Genomic DNA, 21,825 nt, shown 5'->3' with positions numbered 1-21,825 from the left:
ACACTTTGAAAGCACTTCCCGTGTGCCTGGCCCTGTTGGGGACACCTCACAGTTACTCTCTCAGCACTCACAGCACAGGGTAGGTGCTGTGACTCTCACCGCTTAACAGATGAGGAAGTCAGGCCTACGTGATTTGACTGAGATGTCCCAGGCTGGCAGCAGGAGAACTGGAATTCAAACCCAGGCAGTCCTAGTACGAAGTCCGTGCCAGATTGCCTCACAAGTGAACATAAGCTTTATTTCCTTTGGATTGCTGGGATAGATGCTCCTTTATCAAGAAAGGCTCTGAGGCTTTGCGTAGGCCGAGTTTCTGTTGGATTTGATCTGGTAGAAGCTAAAAGTCCCATGAGAACTAGGCCGATCAAAACTATGAGACAAAAAAGGGGGCTAGTATGTTTTTTCTGAATGTGGGGCTTTGGAGCAAAGGATCACCTTCCTTTCCAAGTTAATTATAAAATGAAGCGTGAATGAGGAAATTTGCACCCATTCACAAGAGCTCTTATTTTATCTCTTTTCTGCCATGTGACTCATTGTGTTTTGTACCAAAAAGGTGCTTTTGTCTTCATACTTTATTACTGGTTAAATGTTAATTGATAAATGCCATATCATACGGGCTTGAATTTCAGACTTGAAATTGAGTACATTCAGATCTCTTCCATTGACTACTTGTGTCTCCAGGCTGACCGCTTAAGCCTTTAGAAATCTCAGTGCCACAGGAGAAAGAAAGGATTAATACAGATAGCTTCCATATTCCAGAATCTTACTCTGGAATACTGGAAAGAGGATTAAAAGCTAGGAATCAAGGTACTAGACATAATGGTGTAAAATACTTGAAAAATTTCAAGTGGTATAAACTTCTGAGTTGCAGTAAATCAAACCCAACAAAGAATAATACAAATTTATATATTCTGTCACCTCACTCTGAAATTTTGTGGGATTCACTCTTATAAAAGGTGGCTTTTCCTCTTTTGGGTTGTAGACATCATAAATCAGAGGTTGTTGGCAAGGGCAAATACTCTTAATCTATTATTTCACTGTCTTACTATATTTTTAGCGTAAATTCCATATGTGTAAAGTCTATATAGTCAGAAGTGGTAGTTATTTACAAATCACTCAAAGGCATTTGGAAGTTCTTTGTACATCCCTGGAGTATGTAGACTCTTAGGATCCAAAGTAGGACAATCAGGTAGCCAGTGGCCCTTCTGTTGGGGACCTCCTGATTGTCTTTATCTAAATCAGGTACAGGTTTGGGCCCTGAAACAAGGACCAAAATCACAATGGCCTAAACAAGGTCTCTCCCATGACATCTGAAGTGTCAGTGGTCCATGGGTAATGTGGCGGCTCCGTGGGTTGGGGATCCAAGCTCTCCCCTGTTTTTGCCATCCTTAGGGCGTTGCCCCCATCCCCACCATGTAAGCTGGCTCGCCACAGGAGCTGTACTCGAGCCAACATCGCATGGACCGCGTGGCTACACTCAGCTGTGAAGGGGATAGTCACGTGTGGTCTTTAGCTAGACGGGCCCATATAAAAATTCCATCGTTGTGCAAGAAGGGGAGGGTGGCTCCTGGGGAGCACTTGTCAGTCTCTGTCATGACATCTGTAGGACTTTCCTCTGGGGCTCCTTAGCTTCTTAGTGCAGGATCCCTCAGTCTTCTGCCATCTTACGAGGTAGATACAAACTTGACAGCTGGTTTCTGGGGCTGGCCCAGGCACGGGGGCTGAAGATTCCACCTCTCAGGCTGCAGACTTCCTCCAGAGTCTCCCCGTTTTCATTCTAGCACTTACCCAGCCCCCCATTCTGGACCCATGTCCCTAAGCCTGGATCTTTTCTGGTTCAGCTTCTCTGAGAGTTAACTTCTGGCCTCCTGCTGGAATGGTGGAAGGGTGCCCCCTTACTAAGCAGGGAGGCGATGGGAACCAGGGGTCATACCTGGCCTCCCAGGCTTAGGCCCTCACTCCTGCCTTCCGAGCTACCTGATCCCACATTGCCTGAGCCTTTGTGAGCCACCTGGTAGTTGAGATCAAGTGTATGCAACTTTAATTTTTGTTTTGAAACTGAGACCTGGAAACTTGTGTGTCTCGTCTAACGGCCACAGTATTGCTCATTGTGTCACTAAGGTGATACACCCAATTTTTAGGTTAATGTATGAGGCCATTTGTTTCATCTCACTGTGCTTACAATTACAATTTCTCTCTAATTACCTGTTTTAAATCTCTTCTCAAATGTAAAGCTTATATATTTGGGGGGAGGGGTGAAGAAAAGGTAGCCTTATTGTACTAGAGAAAGCTTTAAAAAAACATTGAGGAAAATGAGAATGAAAGCTGCAGCAGAGTCCTCAAGTGCTCAATACCTCCTAACAAGCGGCCCGAGAGCAAAGACGGCTTTTTCAGAAATGCAGTGAATCTGGCGCGTGCTTTGACTCTTGCCTTTGAGCCCTGTCTTTTGACACTGTTATAGAAAGTGTGACAATAGGAATATTCATTTGCAGATTAGTTAATTTGAATAGTATTTGACTACTATGCTGGACACTCAAAATCCAAGTATTTTGTTATGTTCCATTACCTGGACGCAGCCTTTCCTTTCTTCCACATGTTTCTTTCCCTTGGCAGGTGCTATAATCTCCCCTATATTGAGTCAGATTGAAATATTCTGGCCTACTAAAAATACAAAAACACCATGAGTTGGATTCTTTTAAGGTGATTTAACTTTACCAGGATATAGGAAAGAATGGCCTTTTTTTTCCCCCCACCAGTCTTTCATGCAAACCGTTTTTTCTTGGGTGTGTAGTTCTTTTGGTTTTATCATTTGTGAACAAAATTGCATTGGAGAACTGTCAGACTTAAAGGGATGCATTAAATTGTTTAGTGTAAAAATAATGTCCATGAAATACACATAGCATTTGGAAAATACAGGGAAAAGCACAATGGAAAAATAAGCTGTGTGTGTGTGTGTGTGTGTGTGTGTGTGTGTGTGTATGTATAATATGAAATCCACTCCCAAAAGTTATTCATGTGATTATTTTTGTGTATTCACACCTATAGGCCTGTGTTTGCTTTCAGGTATTTTTTTTTTTTTAACTGAAAGCTTTGAAAACATAAATTGAGGTTTCTAGTGTGACTTGAGCCCTAATCCAGAGGTAGTAGAGAGAAGGCTGGACATACATGTTCCTATCCTGAGACCCTGAGGGCTTGAAATGCTGAGTGCAGCGTAGTTTATGATTTTTGACCAGGAGAGTTATAGAGTTTATGCCAGATTAATCTGACAGTAGTATAGCAGATGAATTAAAAGGGGTATAGATTAAGCTTATGAAATCTTGTCCCATTCTTTCAGGTCGCAGTCATTCAGAAGCTCTTAGTCTGTGGACTTTCCTTATTCTTTCACTTGACCATCTCTAAAACATTACCTGTGGAGTATAACATTGATGAGCATTTTCAGGCTACAGCTTCATGGCCGACAAAAGTCGTCTATCTCTATGTCTCACTTTTGGCTGCCAGACCCAAATACTATTTTGCATGGACCTTAGGTAAGTTGCCTGGGAATGGACTGACTGTTAACGTGTTGAGGTGTATCTTAGTAGCTAGCGGGGAGAGCGCCCTCTTGAGGATATGTAGTTAAAGACCAATTTGAAAAATTAGAGTCCTCTGTTAGAAGAAACAAACTTTACAGCTCATATCCTAAATACGAGGGAATATCCTAGAAACTGTTAGGATATCCTAAAAACTGGATCAAGGCCCATTTTATTATAATATCAGATAAAGATGAAAATGAATAAATCTACTGTTTAAAAGATCCTAGTATATAATAACATATACCTTCTGGGAGAACATGGTAGATTGTTATATGGATTCTTAATACGCTCTTTTCACTTTGTTTACTGCAGCTGATGCTATTAATAATGCTGCAGGCTTTGGTTTCAGAGGATATGATGAAAACGGAACAGCTCGTTGGGACTTGATTTCCAATTTGAGAATTCAACAAATAGAGGTTAGTCAATCATTTACAGGTTAGTTACCATGTGATACTTTATGTACCATACTTTGCTTTTATGGGTTATGATGTGATGTCCCAAGAGTGGTGTTGAAGGCTTTTTATTAATAATACTCATTCAGCCAATATTTATCGGTCATGAGCACGTGTGCCAGGCACTGGGGATCCAGTGAGTAAGATTGGTGTGATCTGGGCCCTTGGGGAGCTTTAATCTAGAGCGGGGCAAAGGGGCACAGAAGGATAGATTGTGATCGGAGAGGTGTAGGGTGTGTGCTACAAGATGGGCTCCATCTCGGATGAGATAGCTCAGGGAGGGGTCCTGAAGGAAATAATGTCTCATCTGAGTCCTAAAAGGTAAGGAGGAGGTTGCCAGGCACTCCAAGGAGAGGGGGAACATCCTGACAGGGTAAGGCTCACAACATAGGGAGTGGTGACAGATGAGCCTGCAGAAACTGAAGACAGGCCCAGATACTTCCAGAGGCCATATTAAGAGTTTGGAGCTCTTAAAGAGCGATGGAGTATTGTGGATGAGTTTTATGCAGACAAGTGAGGTGATCACAGCTGTGGTTTGGAGCGATCTGGTTGCATCAGGTAGAATGAGTTGCCCTCGTGGGACAGAGTGGTCTGTTAGGAGGGTGTTGTGTTTATCCAAAGTGATGGTGGCCTGAACCAGGGGAGTGCCAGTGGGGTTGGAGAGACATCAACACCTGGGAGCGCTGTTCCAGAGACTCAGCAGAACTCGGTGTTACAGTGTCATCAGCAAGAGAGAGTGAGTTACGCGTCGGGACCAGATACCTGGCTTAAGCCAGTTTTATGGCGATGCCTTTCGCTGCGAGAAGGAACAAAAAACAGGCACAGGTTTGAAGGGGAACGTACTGTGTGTTCAGATTTCAGACTCAGCTAAGTTGTCCAGCAGGCAGATAAATGACCAGACTCCAGCCACAACACCTGACCTGGAGATCCTACTTGGGGAACTGTCAGCCTGTAGCATTTCAAGTTTTGGGAGGAACCATGCGAGTAGCCACGAGAGAGCACTGAGAGGCCCAGAAGGGATGAGAACCCCCCGCTCCCCAGAGCACCTGTGCTTGTAGCTGGGCTGCGGAAGGCGGGTCAGGAAGGTCAGAAGGAAGAGCCAGAGGGAGAAGAGCAGAACGAAAAGGGGACATCAGTTTGCCAGCCTGCGAGAATTACTCCAACAGTAGAAACTACCAGAACTTTAAGTGAAAGGTTGACAGACAGTCTGTTTATAGTGAATGGGTCAGGACCCACCGACGCACCTTAGCATCACTGAAGGCTCGTCACTCCAAGTGGGACAGTCTGTCATTAAGCGCCTGTGATGGGCTGCCGTAGGAAATACAGCACCGTCTCTCATGCACTTGCTGAGACAGTTAAACCTGGTTAGGTCTTTCAGTCTTGCTAAATTTAGAGGGAGTGTAGAGTATGGAGAAGTAAGTTAAACACCAGATCCAGAAGTGGGGAATTCTGCAAGACAAATGACCCATTTTTTCCCAACAAATAAATGACATGGGAAGGGGGGGGCAGAGAGGGGCTGTTATAGCTTAAAAGAAGTTTTAGCCAGATGCACTGTGTGCACCTTGCTTGGATCACGATTGAACAGACCAACCTGAAAAACATGTTTTTAAACAATCAGGGATACTTGAATACAAAAGGAGTATTAGATGATTATATTAAGGAGTAAGAATTTTGTTAGGTCTGATCTTGGTTTTTTAAAAGTCCAGTAAATTCTGAACTATTTACAGGTGAACCAAGATGTCTGGTATTTGCTTTGAAATTCTCTTAATGTCAGTAATAAAATGCGGAAGGGGAAGGAAAAACTGATAATTGTGGAAATTGAGTGATGAATACATGGCAGTGTTTCTAACTTCCTGTTCATTATTGCTTCCCTGTGGAGACTTTTGAGACGCGTTTTTCCTAATCAAGCCCCCATGAAATTGAATACCGCATACACCGTATATCAGTGTATGTACTATATGTATACGTGTGCTTTATACATGAAAATAATAAGACTTTTTGCCTCCAAGAACTGGTTTTTATCTTCTTGGGAGCAATATCACCCTCGTTGAGAATGCATGGTATAAGAGGAAGTGAAGAATAAAGGAGTTCGTTTTTCTGAAGGAGGGAACGGTAGTCAGTGTTAAAAGGCTGCTGAGATGTGCAGCCAGAGGAGGGCTCACGAGCGCCATCAGCTGTAACAACAGGGGAGTTTATTGGTGATTTTGGTAACAGTGTCCAGGGAGGGATAGGCGTAAAGGCCAGATTATACAACTCCTAGGCATTCATGACCTGTATAGGGAAGGAGAGTAGAGATAAGGCCACAGCTGCAGGGAACGGGTGATTGAAGGGGGGATTTTTGTTTTGTTTAATTTTGTTTTAAAATGGAGAGATTGACACGTTTACCAGTTAGACTATTGGAAGACAGTGTGAAAATATGGTAGAGGGAGAGAGAGGCTGATGGACACACGAGGTCCCTAAGAAGATGGAGAGCAGGGAGGTAAGAGGCCAGGTGCAGGGACTGACCGTGTTGGAGGAGGAACCAGGGGCGGAGGAAGGGAACCGCGGAGGCAGCTGACTTTGTAGTTTTGATGTGAGAATTTGAAGTCTGATGGTTTATATCATCTCAATAAGTTAGAGGCAAAATCACCTGTTGGGAGGGAGGAAGGGAGGGAAGACGGGGAGGAAGGGATAGGACCAGAGATACGAAAGTGGGGAACTTTGGAAGTACTAGTTGGGATCTCCTGAAATTGCTGATGTTTACCTGCTTTTGACTTACCCACAAAAAAAAAAAAAAAACAGTTTAAAATGGTTCAATCCAATAGCTGTTTTCAGGAAGAGGAGAATACACTGTTTAGGGAAACAAGGATTGCTTGGTAGGTTGAAGCCTCAACTGAGATCAAGAAGGATGGATTTCGGACAGAAGTCTCGAGGGCTGTATGATATTCTGCACCCAGATTCAGAGGTTATAAGTAGGGAAGGGGGAAAGTAAAGTTGATCTGGGGTTAGGATTTTGATAGGGAGGTGAGTTAAAAGGAAAAAGAAACAAACACACCCAGCATTTTGATGAGAGTAGTAAATAACGGACCATGGAATTTACATGGTGGGAAGGAAGTGAAGATGCAAGGAGGAGATAGTTACGGAGGGAGGGAGGGGTAGGGGACCAGAAGTTCCCTCTGAGGTCAAGGGGAAGCTTTTATGGGAGAGGCGTGTGTGGAGAGACCGGACAGCTGGGCGGACGGTGGTGGTTCCAGGTGGGGCGAAGGTTCCGGGTGGCCACAGATGGTGGCTGCAGAGGCATGGAGGTGAGGGGATCGTGGCTTGATGGGATGTCTAGTCCCCAGTGAAAGAGTCATTGGAGGGTCACTGAAAGGTCATTCACATGTCAGGAATGTCTTTGGGATAATCCTATGACAACCCCAGTAACTGTTAACATATAGGAGAAAATGGTGATAATCCATTTATCTCGTGTAGATGGTCTCTAAAATAAACAAATTCCACTTACACAATGATGTTACTGTGTTAGAAAAGCAGTATTAAGGAAAGAAATCCGTACCCTAACCATCAATGTCAAGTAACTTATTTTTAGCACAATAAAATGTTACTACTTCTGTTTCAAGCTTCATCATTTTGTGGGCCAAAGAAAAAAAGTTCTTTTGTTTTTCAGATGTCAACAAGTTTCAAGATGTTTCTTGATAATTGGAATATTCAGACAGCTCTTTGGCTCAAAAGGTATGTTTCTTCAAGAACAGGCTTTAGCTGCGCTATGACATCTAATACTTGAGGTTGAGCTTCACTGAGTTCCGATTCTTGATCAAATTAACAGTGTGTTGAGTGACATTGGGACCTTGGTGTTAACCAGGAAACACTGCTAACATCCCCTGAAGCGAGAGTCTATCAGATGTGAGAACTTTTCAGCCTGAGTGGTGAACGTAGCTCTCACCGGCCTCTCGGTGCGCCCTCCCTGGCATCTTTACGGGGTCTGAGATCGCCGGTGTCCTCCTACTCTCATTCCCTGGAGATGTGTTAAGTAAAAACAAAGTAGCTACACAACCACTATACAGATGCCCTAGATTTTCCAGAACAGTTCCAGTTTTAAAATATTTCAGTTTGGGGTGCCTGGGTGGCTCAGTTGGTTAAGCAACTGCCTTCGGCTCAGGTCATGATCCTGGAGTCCCGGGATCGAGTCCCACATCAGGCTCCCTGCTCGGCGGGGAGTCTGCTTCTCCCTCTGACACTCTTCCCTCTCGTGCTATCTCTCATTCTCTCTCTCTCGAATAAATAAATAAAATCTTTAAAAAAAAATAAATAAAAATAAAATAAAATATTTCAGTTTGACAGGTGCTTCTGCATGTTAGGCACAGGATACAAGGATGAGTCCGACAAAAAGACCCAGCCCCTGCAGCCAGAGAGTTCGCGATCTTGTTAAAAACACAGCAGTGTCACCTACACGCACCATTCCCTGTAGGGAGGAAGAGCAGGGAGCGGGAGCGGGAGCAGGGGCGGGGGGCACCCTCTGGGATCTGTGATAGGAGTTGGTCGCATGGCCAAGGGGGAGATACAGGCAGACCAAGTATAGCAACATCCCGTTATGAAATCGCACAGAAACTCACGGTGACTCTGCCTCTTGTTCCCAGTGAGACCTGTTACTCTACCTTAAGTTTACTTTATGGAATCTTGCCCTGTGACGGTACAGCTCTAAACACTGTTCTGTGTCAAGTGACCTGTTTTGGGAATGTCCTTTATTTTGTGACAAGTTGAGTATCTTTATCCCTCGAAATGCCCACCATACAGTAGTGTCACTTCGTGGTACCTTGCAGTCTCTCCGTTGGCTGCAGATTCTCTCAGCTAATCTGTTGTGTGATTTTTGTTACTGTTGTGTTTTAAATTTGACACCTTTGGGGCACCTGGCTGGCTCAGCAGTGGAGCTCGTGACTCTTGATCTCGGGGTCGTGAGTTTGAGCCCCATGCATAGAGATGACTTAGAAAAAATAAATTTGATACCTTTGGAAAATTTTATTTTCATCTGAGTGCTTTACCCTGTTACAGAGAAATTTTAGACTAAGCCACAGCCAGACTTGCCAGAAAGAAGTGTTATTAGGTCAGTTGAAAGTTCTTAATTAAACAAGTCATTAAAGAAAATCTTAAAAAAAGTAAAATAAAAAATCTTTAATATTAAAGATTTTTTGGTAAATCGTGTAGATTTCTAAACACTGGCAATGCTCACTTTATTACATATACCATAAAAAGATGAAAATCAAATTTATTTTCCTAGTTAAGTAGGAAAATAGCTGTCACCTCCCTGAGGTCACAGGTCAAGTTATTGCTGATGTTAAGTGGTGGCTGTTTTCCTGGTTACTCTCTGTCCTGTCAGGTAAGAAAAGAATGATCGCTGTGGACTATCTAAACTCACTGCCCTTGCCTCTCCGTGGTTTTCTGGCTTCTAGGGTTTGTTATGAACGAGCCTCCTTGAGTCCAACTATCCAGACATTCATTCTGTCTGCCATTTGGCATGGGGTGTATCCAGGATATTATCTGACGTTTCTGACAGGAATGGTGATGACAATGGCAGCGCGAGCTGTGAGTATCCAGAATTCCATTTCCTACTTCGGTGGTGGTCCCTTTGCACTGGTGGAGGAGGCTGAGGACCCCTCCACAGGCAGGCCTTGTGGCCAGAAGTGAGGTGTGTGCCTCCCGTGTTTGTTGAACACTCCCGGGGCTCCACACTTGGTTCATCTGAGGAGAAGACTTGGCACATGGGAGGTACCCCACAAAGTGTTCATTGTCTTGACAGAATTTTCTGAACAAGAGCTAAAAACTGAGTTAAATAAAGAGGATCAGAAGGGTAGGTTTATTTTAGAAATGTTTCCTGAAAGCTGTCACGTTTGAGTCCTCTTTTAGATGAAGAGTGGAGTATGAACAGAGTGGATGGGCCATTGCTGGGCTGGTGGACACAGTTCTTTATAGAGTGTTGGCCTGGTTGGAACCTGGAGTAATATTTTGGGAAATAGTTGAGAAATTAGGTTGGTGACATGGGTGGACAAAGAAGAAGGACAATTTAGTGTAAGTCCTCGAAAGTCAGAGGCAAGTAACATGACAGAAACGGTGTTTGAACAGGCTTCTTACAGCACTTACAGGGGAGAAGCCTTCATTTAACAAACTAGCAGATATTTATACAATTTTCAGGTACCATGGGGGGTATAGGAGGGAAGTCTCAGAGAAGTATTAACGAAGGGCCATACCTTCTGGTCGTTTGTGGTCTAACTGGGGCATAAGGCGTATGTACGTGTGTGAGCGCGTGTGTGTATGTGTGCGTGCATACAGCATGAGGCATGTGTGATACATCCCATGGGTTTTACAGTAAGTAACGTAGTTGTTTCGAGGTGAAAGAAATCCTTTTGGTTGGGTTGACCCGAGGTGGCCTCATTAGGGAAGTTTAGTTGGATTTGGGCTTTGAAAGATGAACATTATTTCAAAAGTGAGTGAAGTGTGATGGGGGCGGAACGTGACATTTTAGGCATGGAAATGACATTAACAGAACCGAGTTTGAAAGTGCCCAGTGTGTTTGGAAATGACAAGTAAATCTGGTTGAAGCAGAGACATCATGAATACCTAAGGGGTAGATAATTCTGGAAGAGCAAAGGAGTGCAGGGGAGGGAGAGGGAAGGGTAGTCCTAGAAGAACTTGAACACCAGCCTGGGAAAGGGCCTAATCCTCATTCTGTCTGCGTACCTGGGGGCCAGGTGAGGTTTTTAAGCAGGGGGATGGAATGCCGAAAGCCATGCCTCAGGAGAAATGATTTGCCATCGATGGATGGAATGGAAGAGGGTGGGTAGCTGCTGTGGCCATGAACCGGGCAAGACGTGGTGGGTGCCGGGATCCAACCCGGCCACTAGGAATCATGGTCTCTCTATGGGAGCGCCATTAACCATCCAGCAGGTTGGGGCGCCTGGGTGGCTCAGTGGGTTAAGCGACTGCCTTCGGCTCAGGTCATGATCCTGGAGTCCTGGGATCGAGTCCCACATCGGGCTCCCTGCTCAGCAGGGAGTCTGCTTCTCCCTCTGACCCTCCCCCCTCTCATGCTCTCTCTCTATCCCATTCTCTCTCAAATAAATAAATAAAATCTTAAAAAAAAAAAAAAATTCCAGCAGGTCACTTCTGAAAAACCCGGTGGCATCCTCGCTGCAGGGCTGTGTTTCACCTCTGAACATGTTACAAGAAAAGCAGGGAACACAGTAGAAAAGAGGAAATAATGTTTGGTTAGGTTTGTGCATTTCAAAACTGAAATGTTTTTACTTTTTTGGAAGCTAAAAAAAATTTAAATAGTTATTAGGAAACACCTATCTTGAGAGTAATGTGCATTGTTGCCATTTATTCTGATTAAGTGTCTTTTGACCTCAGCTCAGTGTATGATACCCATCTGTCTTTCACAAACGCAGAGCTTAAAGGAGAGGAAGGATGTCTCATTTCATTGTAGTAGAAAAGGTGAAAACAGACAGAACTTTATTTACATACTCTACCAAATACGATTTAAGGAGTGTTATTTTTAACTTTTTTTAGAAACTTTTAATACAACTTCAAATCTACAGAAAAGTTGCAAAGCACTCCCACATGCCCGCCACCCGGATTCCCACATTCCCACATTTGGCTCTCTCCGTATCTTTTACGCACATGCCCATTCGTTTTTCCTGAACCGAGTTGACTTCCCCCGCGGGGGTGGCCCCATTGTAGACGTCCGCCAGCTGAGCGTGGGAATAGCAGTCACTCCTCATCCTTGAAACAGCAGATACGGTCAGTGTGATTTTATAAACAATATGAAAGATGAAGCAAATATTTTTGTTTCTTTATTCCAGATGAGAAGTAACTTTAGACATTATTTCATCAAACCTCCCCAACTGAAATTATTGTATGATGTTCTAACATGGATAGTGACTCAAATAGCAATAAGCTACACAGTTGTGCCATTCGTACTTCTTTCCGTAAACCCATCGTTCATGTTTTACAGGTAAGTGTCACTCTCACAGAGACGCCAGTGGGAACCACTTTGTTTTGAAGAGCGAGCGCTTTGCTATTGCATGGCTTAGAAAAATAGCACCACCCCCTTACTTTCTATAGTTACCTTTTCATCTTAAATCAGCAAGTCTCAGGTTTTTTATGGAATGATTCCCACCACTCACCCCTCAGAGGAGTGTGATTTAGACAGAGAAGTATCAGCGGGGCGAGCACGGCCTCAGATCTCTCAGGGGTTTGACTGGAAAGGGTGGCTGTTCTTTTTACACTTGGATGTTAACTAGACTTACCACGGTGATTGTTTTGCAATATGTACATATATTGAATCATTATATTGTACACCCAGGGCTAATACCATGTTATAGGTCCGTGTACCTCTGGTTAAGACAGTGACATCAGGCTAGATGCAGCCTGCAGGCTGGAGTTTGCTCACCCCTGCTCTGGGGTCAGGGTGTAGGAGTGTATGTATTCAAGCAGAGGCTTATGTGTCACTGGGAATATTCTGGGAGCGGAAGCAAAATATGCCTTATGATAATTACGAGTAAGTACTGGTAAAGTCTGTGCACCAAAAGTTCAGGCTGTCGGATGGCTAACTCCGAAAAGGAAAGGATAGGGGAACTTGAAATAAGAGGAACAATAGGGAGTATGACAGAGCAGTTTAAAAAAAGAAAGAAAAATGTGTAGCTTATCCTTTACAAGGAATTGTTAATTCTCTTAATTGCTTTAGCCAAAAGAAAATTGAATTACTTCTTTTTCATGAGTTTGTTCCCTTCTTATTCCTTTATGTTTCACGGATCTTTTGTCTTCTCTGTATTATAGAAGTTCTTGTTTTGCATTCCCTGTTAGATTTCTCTCTTTATTCTCTTCCTCATCCACCAGATTCCACTCTCGCTGTGTTAGTGATATCTTTGAGATCAAAAATTTCACCTTTCATAGAGCTTCCACCACCCTTGCATTGAGAACGACAGCCCAGAGTGGTCAAAAGTTGTTGCCCAAATATGGCGATGCTCCCACAGAAAGACATCAAGGAACTCCAGCTAAAATTCCCCTTTTCGCAAAATGATCACATAAATTTACATGTGATTGAGCAGTTGGTTAGATTTTCTATCCCAGGTACTTTGTTCACAATCACTTGAGTTTACAATTCTAAAAGGTCACATTTGATTTATATTTGATTTTAAGAATGATGCTTCTAATAATATTTTTAATAACATGGTCTTTATTATGTGACAGCAACCATCAAGAGGCAATATTATCTATTACTCACATCATTGGAATATCTGTAACTTGATTAGGGACCGTCACAGCGGAGGAGGCCAGAGCATTCAGGTCTTGAGTAGCTCTGCGTTCTCTTTGTTTGCTTAATGTTCAGTTCTGTGGAACTGAGAGATTATTTTCAGGTCACTGCAGCTGCTAATAAGTACCTTTTTGTTTTTGTTCTGTGTAGCCATGGACTTATGACCCTAACAGAGGAATATAATACGATATCTAGTATCGTGCTTTTAAGTGGCCTGGTTTTATAGGGTGCTTTATAAATACCCACTTGCAGAGCTGGAGAGCTTCATGTCATGGGGCAGGGGCGGGGGCGGGAATGCCCAATTAATGGAGTAAATATGCACATCCTACGCAGGACCTGTGACATTTTGACAAGGATGCCGTTGCTAAGGAATCATTCTCAAAATTTAATAAAGTAAACTCTGTCCTTTTTCTTTTAGCTCCTGGTATTACTGCCTGCACATTGCTGGTATCTTAGTATTATTGTTGCCGGTGAAAAAAACTCAAAGAGGAAAGACTCCACATGAAAACGTGCAGCTGTCTCGATCCAAACAGTGTGATGAAAGAGAAAATTCTTTGGGACAGAATAGTTTTTCCACAACAAACAATGTTTGCAATCAGAATCAAGAAATAGCCTCTAGACATTCATCATTAAAGCAATGAAGGGGAAAACACTCTGATGGCTATTTTGTCTCTGTTAACAGAAACCAATCTTAGCACCTTTTCGAGGGCTTTGTGTTCGTTTGAAAAATGATGAAGTGGGGGGGGCAAATGGGACGGATTTGGTGGGGAATTTCCTGTATACCAGATTGGGAATGGAGTGAATAACCCCTCCCATGCCATGTCCCTGTGGGCCACGCCTTATATAAAAATATTTCCATTATTTCAATGGGCACTCAGGACCTCAGCAGATGTCCGTAGGGTCATACATGTGCCCTGTTGCTGAATGTATGTTGCGTATCCCAAGGCACTGAAGAGGTGGAAAACTAACCCTGTCGATCTAGATGATTGAGAGAAATTACCTTTTCCAAATGAATGTCTTGCCTTAAACCCTCTATTTCCTAAAATATTGTTCCTAAATGGTATTTTCGAGTGTAATATTGTGAGAACACTATTTCAGTATTTGATGTCATGTGCTGTAAAGGAATTCTGGAGGAATCTGAAACAGGATATTTAAGATTGTGGACACTTTAAAAATGCAATAAACATCTCAGTATTTGAAGGGTTTTCTTAAAGTATCTCAAATGACTATAGTACGTAGTGAAACCGTAAACAGTTAATGGATGCCAGATTCTGGGTAGCTTATTGTCCTGGAGAGTTTAATTACTTTGTGTCAGTCAGAGCCCATCAAGGAAGAATTTCTTCAACATAATTAAAGGTTGGTAATGTGATATTTTAAGCTGATTTTCTTAAAAAAAAAAAAAAAAGAAAGAAAACTGAGCAAGAGAAGATGACGAAGGAAGGAAGGCATGAATGAAGGAAGCACCATGTGGACCGGGGCTGGAGCCATGGCAAGGCTGGGTGGGACAGGGCCCAGGTGCTCAGCAGAAGTGCTCTCCCCCTTTCTTTCTCTGAGTTCTTTGTGAGTCTGTAAAGACATAAACATGTGATGACTTCTTAATATGTTGGACTTTTAAATGAAACTTACCAAGCATAAATTATATAGAATTATAGAGGGATTATAAAGATAATCGTGGTAGATTGCACGAGGGCTATGAAGGAGAAATCACGGAGTAAGGTGACCATCTGTCTAATCACTTCCTTATCCTTGACAGCGTAACTCATAATTGAGAAATTCTTAGGGACGTGAAAGCTTACAGTCATTGGGTCTGACCCTCATGTTTAGAGAGTCAAAGAAAGTAATTTCTAAACTCTTAAATTCTCACATTAAAATTTTGCTCTTAACTCTTTTTTTTTTTTAATTATTTATTTGACAGAGAGAGACAGCGAGAGAGGGAATACAAGCAGGGGGAGTGGGAGAGGGAGAAGCAGGCTTCCCCACCGATCAGGGAAGCCAGTGGGCCCCCCCGCCCCGCATCCCGGGGCTCTGGGATCATGACCTGAGCTGAAGGCAGACAATTAATGACTGAGCCACCCAGGCGCCCCTGCTCTTAGGTCTCTTTAATGAGTTTTAGATTCTGAAAGTAGAAAAATGTGCTTTTATCCTCTAGGCCATTTTCACCACAATTAATCTCACCTCCAATTACTGGATGTCTCCTTTAATCCCATCAGGGCTTTAGCCATAGGTAGTAAATCCCAAATCCCAGGATCGTGGGCTGGGAGAGAGGAGGGTGGGCAGGGCCTTCTGACTCCACCTTCATTTGACCAATCTTTTATTGGATTTCACCTTTATTTGACCAGTTTGTTTTCTTTTTTTGCCTTAGATTTTTAATGAAATGCAAATCGTCTGTCTCTGGTGAGTCTTCTATATTTTTGTTGAATAAGTTTGCAGATGAAGTTACGGGCAGAACCACTCTCTGGCTTAAGCTGTGCAGTCTTTCATTTAAAGGAGAAAGGAACAGCAAATGTACTTGGAACTTTTGAGGTCTTAATCAGCAAAAATATCAGTGTATTTTTGTAAAATGTTAGAAATATCCTAGTCTTTGTTTACATAAAATGTTTTTATTTTTCTAAAGGTAAAGTTTTTCTACCTGCTGAGGTTAGCCATGCCCCATTAACTTCCCAGAAAAGGATGGATAGCTAAATAAATTTTCTCTATTTTCCCATGCATTGAAATTAAGCTAGCTGTGTAATGTGAGAGGATAGAAAAGAATAATCATGGAAAGTATCTGCCCCCAAAAGGTCTCCTCAGTTTCATTAATGCTGCAGAGAATCTGATCACTATTTTAAAAAAATGTAAACAAATTTAGAGTTTAAAGGACAAGCTTAGGCATGTCATAAGGGAAAACAAGAAAGCTTAATAAAACTTTTTTTCAGCCCGTCTGGCCATTTATAAATCATCCCTATTTATTTCTGTTACTTATGTCATTTCTTAGTCTGTAAACCTAAAATCACTGTTACCTGTTTCTTGCTTGATGAATGTACTCTTAGAGCTGTCATGCAGACAGCAAGATGACAAAGAATTCTCCAGTTGCTTTGAAGATGATACATTATCTATACAGTTTGACTGATTTTCATCCCCTTGGATCAACTAGGTTTGTTTTGTTTTGTTTTGCTTTTTTTAATTTTGTATGAAAGGGTTTTTGGATAGCTTTTCTCTAATTTTGGAGAAATTATAACCATAAGTGTGTAATCTAGAAGAAAAACTAAAGAAATAATTCTAATTCTCAGCTTGACTTTTCTCCTCAAAAAGAAACTCTTTGTACTCTATGAAATGAATATATCTGCTTGGAGTGTTGTAAGGATTAATGCTTCACTTCTGCTTACAGTAGGAGATTTGAAAACTGGTCTGTCTCCACATACTGCTAATATAAAGGGATTTGTTGTACTATGTGCTGCTGCTTTTTTGATCAACAGAACAAGATGCAGTACATATTTCTATTATTTCTCAACTCTTGGGTTGTCATGAAACTACTCCAGAGATGATCAATGACCATCATACTTAAACTCTTGGTTCATTATTATACTACTCAGGGAAAAAAAATTTGAACAAAAATAATTATTTTTCCCTCAGTTTCATTTTCTTGAAGCAGTAACAGTTAATTTGATGTATCTCAGCTATCACCATTTTATAAGTAACAGTCTCAGTTTTTTAAAATAAGCATTTTTATTGGAACTCAGGGTAATTGGGGAAATTTACTTGGCTTCGAAAACGTCCAGCCTAATAGAGAAGGTTTATTTTGTTTCTGCAATGTCCAGCCACCACCATACTTTTGGTTGAAGAGTATTTTTGTCATTGACCCCTGCCATGTGTGACATTTCCACAGATCCCAGTTTTCAGAAAAATGTGCGGTAAAAAGGATGGTTCTAAACAGTGAAGGTAACTCACATTGAAGCACTGATTGTCCTGGGAGGAGACCTGGATGTTCATCTGGCTCTTTTATTAATGAGTTAGGATTTGGGCAAGTCACCTGTCCTCTAGATGGAAGTTCTTTAATAGGAAGTTAAAGGGTCAGTTCTAAAAGTTTATGACCAGTTGTGTTTGTAATCTGTGGGAGCCATTAGCAAGATCTGCAAGAGTTATGGACAAGGGCAGATTCGGCATCAAGTAAAAAAAAAAAAAAAACTCTTATTGAGCTCAAAGCCCTGACTTGTCAAAAGGTTTTCTTGGCAACAGAGGAAAACCTTCCACTCTGTTAAATTAGAAGGTGTGGCAGCATCCATTTCCACTGAATATAGTCCTTAAAGTGCGTCTTTGATGATGAAATAGTCTCTATTGAAGGAAACATGTTTTCCTTTTGCTTTTTCTGCTTGTTTGGTTGGTTGTGCTAGGTGAAATTGATGGTGCTGTATGCTAGAAAATGTTAGTACAAACCACCAAGTTTACTGGACAGGGTTTACCTTATTTAACTTCTCAAATATTATTTCATTCAAAGATAGTTAAGGCACATTTAGTTTAGTTACACATTTTAAACTACAAAAGAAATTACATTAAAATTTTGCCATACAAATAATTACAAAACTTACACTTTTTTAATTCAAGGACTAGATTACATTTAGGACAAAAAAAAATCTTTCCTATTTAAAATTCATACCTTGTAAGTTTTAATTTGCATATTCACAAACAGCTCTGGACATTTATACTTTTTTGTTTCCTTGTTATAAACTTCTAAATTGTTAGATAATTGACTGTAAGAGTTCTACATTATAATTGAAAGAAAAAATTACTGGAGAAAATAATTGTTTCGGAAGGGTGCCTGTTACTGTGTCCAGGAAGGATTTGTCAGGAGTTTTAAATATAAACCAGTATTTTATGGAGTTTTATTCAGCCACCAGTCGTCTATCCTGGCTGAAATTCAGTACATCAGATTTAACATAGGTGCGGAGTTCTACATAACACTGTGAAATATAATCTTAACTGCCCTCAAGTACCTTATTAAACTCTTACTCTGAACCCGGTGTACATTTAATGAATGGCTGATGATTTCTACAAGAATCTGAGATGCAGAAAGTTCTGCTTTCCATAGTTGTCCTTGTAAAAGTGGGTTTGTATCAGTGCATGCTCCTGATGCTCAAGGAAAAGATTTGCTAAGTTGCACCTGAAACTTGGGTTTGAAAGATCAGCCTGTCAAGGGTCTGCACAGTGTGTTTCTGCAGCACCGTGTGGTCAAATCAATTTATAGCAACTCTCATTACAGAAGAAAATTTAAAATGAAATTTTCTACGTTGGTTATTTTGTAGAAATGCTCTTAAAATCAATGACTAAGTTGTTTTTGAGGCTGCTGTTGTACAGAGGATGCAACCAATTACATTTTAATTGGTGGGCTGCTTATTAATGTTTTTATGTGTTTTAAAATAATATTTATTTTAATAGATTTTTCATATGGAAACCCCAGTAAACAACGGACAAGGTCTGTAGGTCAGTGATTGGGACAACTTTCTGGAATGGAGCCTGAAGACACACTTTTATGCCGACTAATTTGTCTTGCCTTTTAAACTAATTATACTCGTCGTCTTCTAGTAAAGCTTTTATAAAGCAAAAACAAATTAAAAAAAAAAAACCCAAGACTATATAGTTCTATAAAGAATAGTATAAAGGTCCATACAAAATCACTGTCTAAAGCTTACTCAATGATGCATAGCCACCTCTCCACTCATGTTTTATCAGATTTTGCTACTGGAAAAAGAAATGGAAATATAATGAAAAACTGAAAGATACAGAGCAACATCAGTAGAATGACTAACCATTTTCCTAATAACATGTTTGAGATGGAAAAAGTGACTGGCTGCCTTTGACAGGAGTCAGAAATGACTGTATCCTGCCCAGTCTCTATTTTGGGGTAACTACTTTGAGAAACTAATTTGGTAATATCCCTTTTTGTCCTTTCCTGCTAAAGGACACACACGTAAAGAGTTTGACAGACTTATAAGATAGGCCTCTTCCCAGTTTGAAGTATTATTCGTTCTGTATATGCAGATTTGTCCACAAAGTACACTTGCCCCTGACTTTTTGTCCCAAGGAGAAAGGAATCTGACATCCCACCCAAACATGTCCCAAGCCGGTCTGCATCTCTGTCCTCTGGGCGCCACCGCCTCTCCAAACCAGAAGAGTACCCTAGAAAGCAGTAGGAATGAAAGTAAAAAAAATAATTCAGGTGACACAAGAGAAACCCTTCCACATGCAGAGTGAGACTGTGGGAGTTCATTCCTGCCTTCCTCTGAGAGCCAAATGGTGATCTCTGCCCAGCAGTGGTTGGACAGTGTCGCCCGAACACGAGGAGGGCCCCAATTCCGGCAGCCGGTCTTTACAGCGCTCGTCGGCCTTCCCTGGGTGAGACTAGCACGTGGTGTTCTGTGCTTTTTTTGTTTTTATTAATCCAAAATATTTTTTTAAAGAAGTGTTATTTTTCAACAGATCCATAAATTAGTTCTTGTTGTATGGTTCTAAATTTAAGCTACCACTGTGTCAGTTAGCCTGTGACGTGATAATTTCATGACCGCTCGTTTCCAACCCGTGTCCTCAGCGCTGCGCTGCTGGCTTATTGCTGGGTTTTAAAGATGTTTTTAACTTACATATAAATGTTCTTTTCTAATTTGTGTGTCTTTAAAAATGATTAAACTGTAGTTTAAAAATACGTGTGCTTGTGTGCGTGTTTGCAATTCCAGAGGCTTTAAATTCCGTCTCTAGGACTGAATACCGGGCCTGTCACATCATGAGAGGTGAGATGCTCGGTTTTTACTGAAGGATTCTTCAATATGATGATACTCTAAGGAGTCATTGTCTCTTTAACTGCTTAAAAATTACTTAAAACAAACTGTAGTCACATTGTAAATACTTTGGAAGGCAATTCAAACAACCTTAAATAAGGGGCGCCTGGCTGGCTCAGTCGGTAGAACGTGTGACTCTTGATCGTGTGACTCTTGATCCCGGGGTCGTGAGTTCAAGCCCCACGTTGGGCATAGAGCATACTTTTAAAAAACAAAACCAAACCCTTACAATCATATATGGTATCTATAGCAGAGCACAGACGGTCAGTCCCACTAGGTTCCTGTGCCATGATTTCAAACTCAAGGGAACCGTGGAATGTGCTTCCAGAGGCTCTTCTAGACTCTGTCCTGAACTTTTGTGGAAGAATCCTCCATTAATTTGTACTGTTGTACAAAGACGGTAGGCTGAACACGTCCAAGTAAATCCCGTCTTGGTGCTTTCTCACTGGAAGACTTTAGACTGTGATGGCAGATTTAATGACCCCATTTTGAGATTCAGGGCTGTGCTGAAATTGGGCCATGACCGAGAGCAGTACGGACACCACAGCCCGAACTGCCTGCCAGCACATCCCTTACGCGTGTTCACCCTGACAAGCACGACAGCGTGGGTACTTAATTTGCTTCACAGTAAGGCAGGCCCCCTGTTTTATATAGATGGACCTCGTAATGTGTTTTGTCTTTTTTCTTTGAACTATTCATTCCACAATTATTTGATGAGTTCCTACCCACGGGCTGGGTAGCTACAAAATAAACCACTGCCCTTGGCTTCAAGAACCTAATCAATGATTACTATGTAGTGCACTAAGTGCTTTATTCAAGGCAGCTTTACACAGGGCCTTTGGAATCAGGAGGGGGCGGGGGAGCTTGAGAAGAGACCAGGCTAGCTGTGCAGAGAAGCTGGTGCTTGGGTTTGTGAGGAAGTGTTTCACGGGCTGAGAAAGACCTGGGAGGGGCATTAATTAGAGAAAGAGGAAAAGCGTATGTCAAGAATTTTATAGTATTAAACACAAATAGAAGAAAAATAACAAGGTTAAATCCACTGTGTGCCAACTGTCCCGACAATAACGTATCTTCCCTCCAATCAGAAAAAAAGGCGTAATAGGAAGAAATTGAGTTTAGACAATTTTTTAAAACTAAAACTTTACAAAATATTTCAGGCATATAGTCTGCTGCAGAACACTGTAATATACACTCATGTGCCCACTGCTCCGATTGAACAGGTGCTTTTGCCACATTAGATTCAAAATTTGCCTTTTTTTTTTTTCAAAGCATATCGGCGCATAAAGCCAGCATCCATTTCCCTCCTTCCTCCCTCAGAAGTAACAACTGTGTCAGCGTGAGCCTCTTTTGGTCAGCTTTTCATTCGGTTGCCTTTCTTTCTTTTACACTTAGCTGTGTGACTGTAAAAATAATTTTGTGTTCTATTTTGTATAGCTGCTCAGGTGTCTGTGGCAAGATGGCTTGTGTGGGCTCAGTCAACTTGTTGCTATAGCCAGATGTCAGCCCAGATCGTTAATATCATTAAAGTACTGCATTTCTCCTCACTGGTAAAATCTTTTCCATTTTCTTATTACATTTCTTTTATTTTTCAAATATGCTTTGTTTTGTGCTCGTGTTATCTTTTTTTGGTCCCATCCTTTAGAGCAAAACCAATGGCGTCCGTTAGCACAGGCTGAGACGCACGGTCCGCAGAAAGGCAGGTCCTGATCTGC

The 21,825-nt window shown here is 41.7% G+C and overlaps 1 protein-coding gene across 6 annotated transcripts in view; it reads left to right on the top strand.

The window, feature by feature from the left end:
• MBOAT2 (membrane bound O-acyltransferase domain containing 2) overlaps positions 1-14,712 on the top strand; it is a 120,415-nt gene extending 105,703 nt beyond the window's left edge. For all 6 annotated transcript variants that reach the window (XM_027621231.1, XM_027621232.1, XM_027621233.1 and 3 more), the window contains 6 exons: positions 3,332-3,524; positions 3,882-3,985; positions 7,668-7,732; positions 9,448-9,580; positions 11,854-12,005; positions 13,726-14,712. In XM_027621231.1, coding sequence (XP_027477032.1) covers positions 3,332-3,524; positions 3,882-3,985; positions 7,668-7,732; positions 9,448-9,580; positions 11,854-12,005; positions 13,726-13,948 — 870 coding nt within the window. In that variant the 3' untranslated portion in view covers positions 13,949-14,712. The remainder of the gene's footprint in view (positions 1-3,331; positions 3,525-3,881; positions 3,986-7,667; positions 7,733-9,447; positions 9,581-11,853; positions 12,006-13,725) is intronic.
• The last annotated feature ends 7,113 nt before the right edge of the window (positions 14,713-21,825 follow it).

Source organism: Zalophus californianus, chromosome 8, assembly GCF_009762305.2.
Source record: "Zalophus californianus isolate mZalCal1 chromosome 8, mZalCal1.pri.v2, whole genome shotgun sequence".
NCBI classification, from domain to species: Eukaryota; Metazoa; Chordata; class Mammalia; order Carnivora; family Otariidae; genus Zalophus; species Zalophus californianus.
This window is presented reverse-complemented; position numbering and strand designations above follow the sequence as displayed.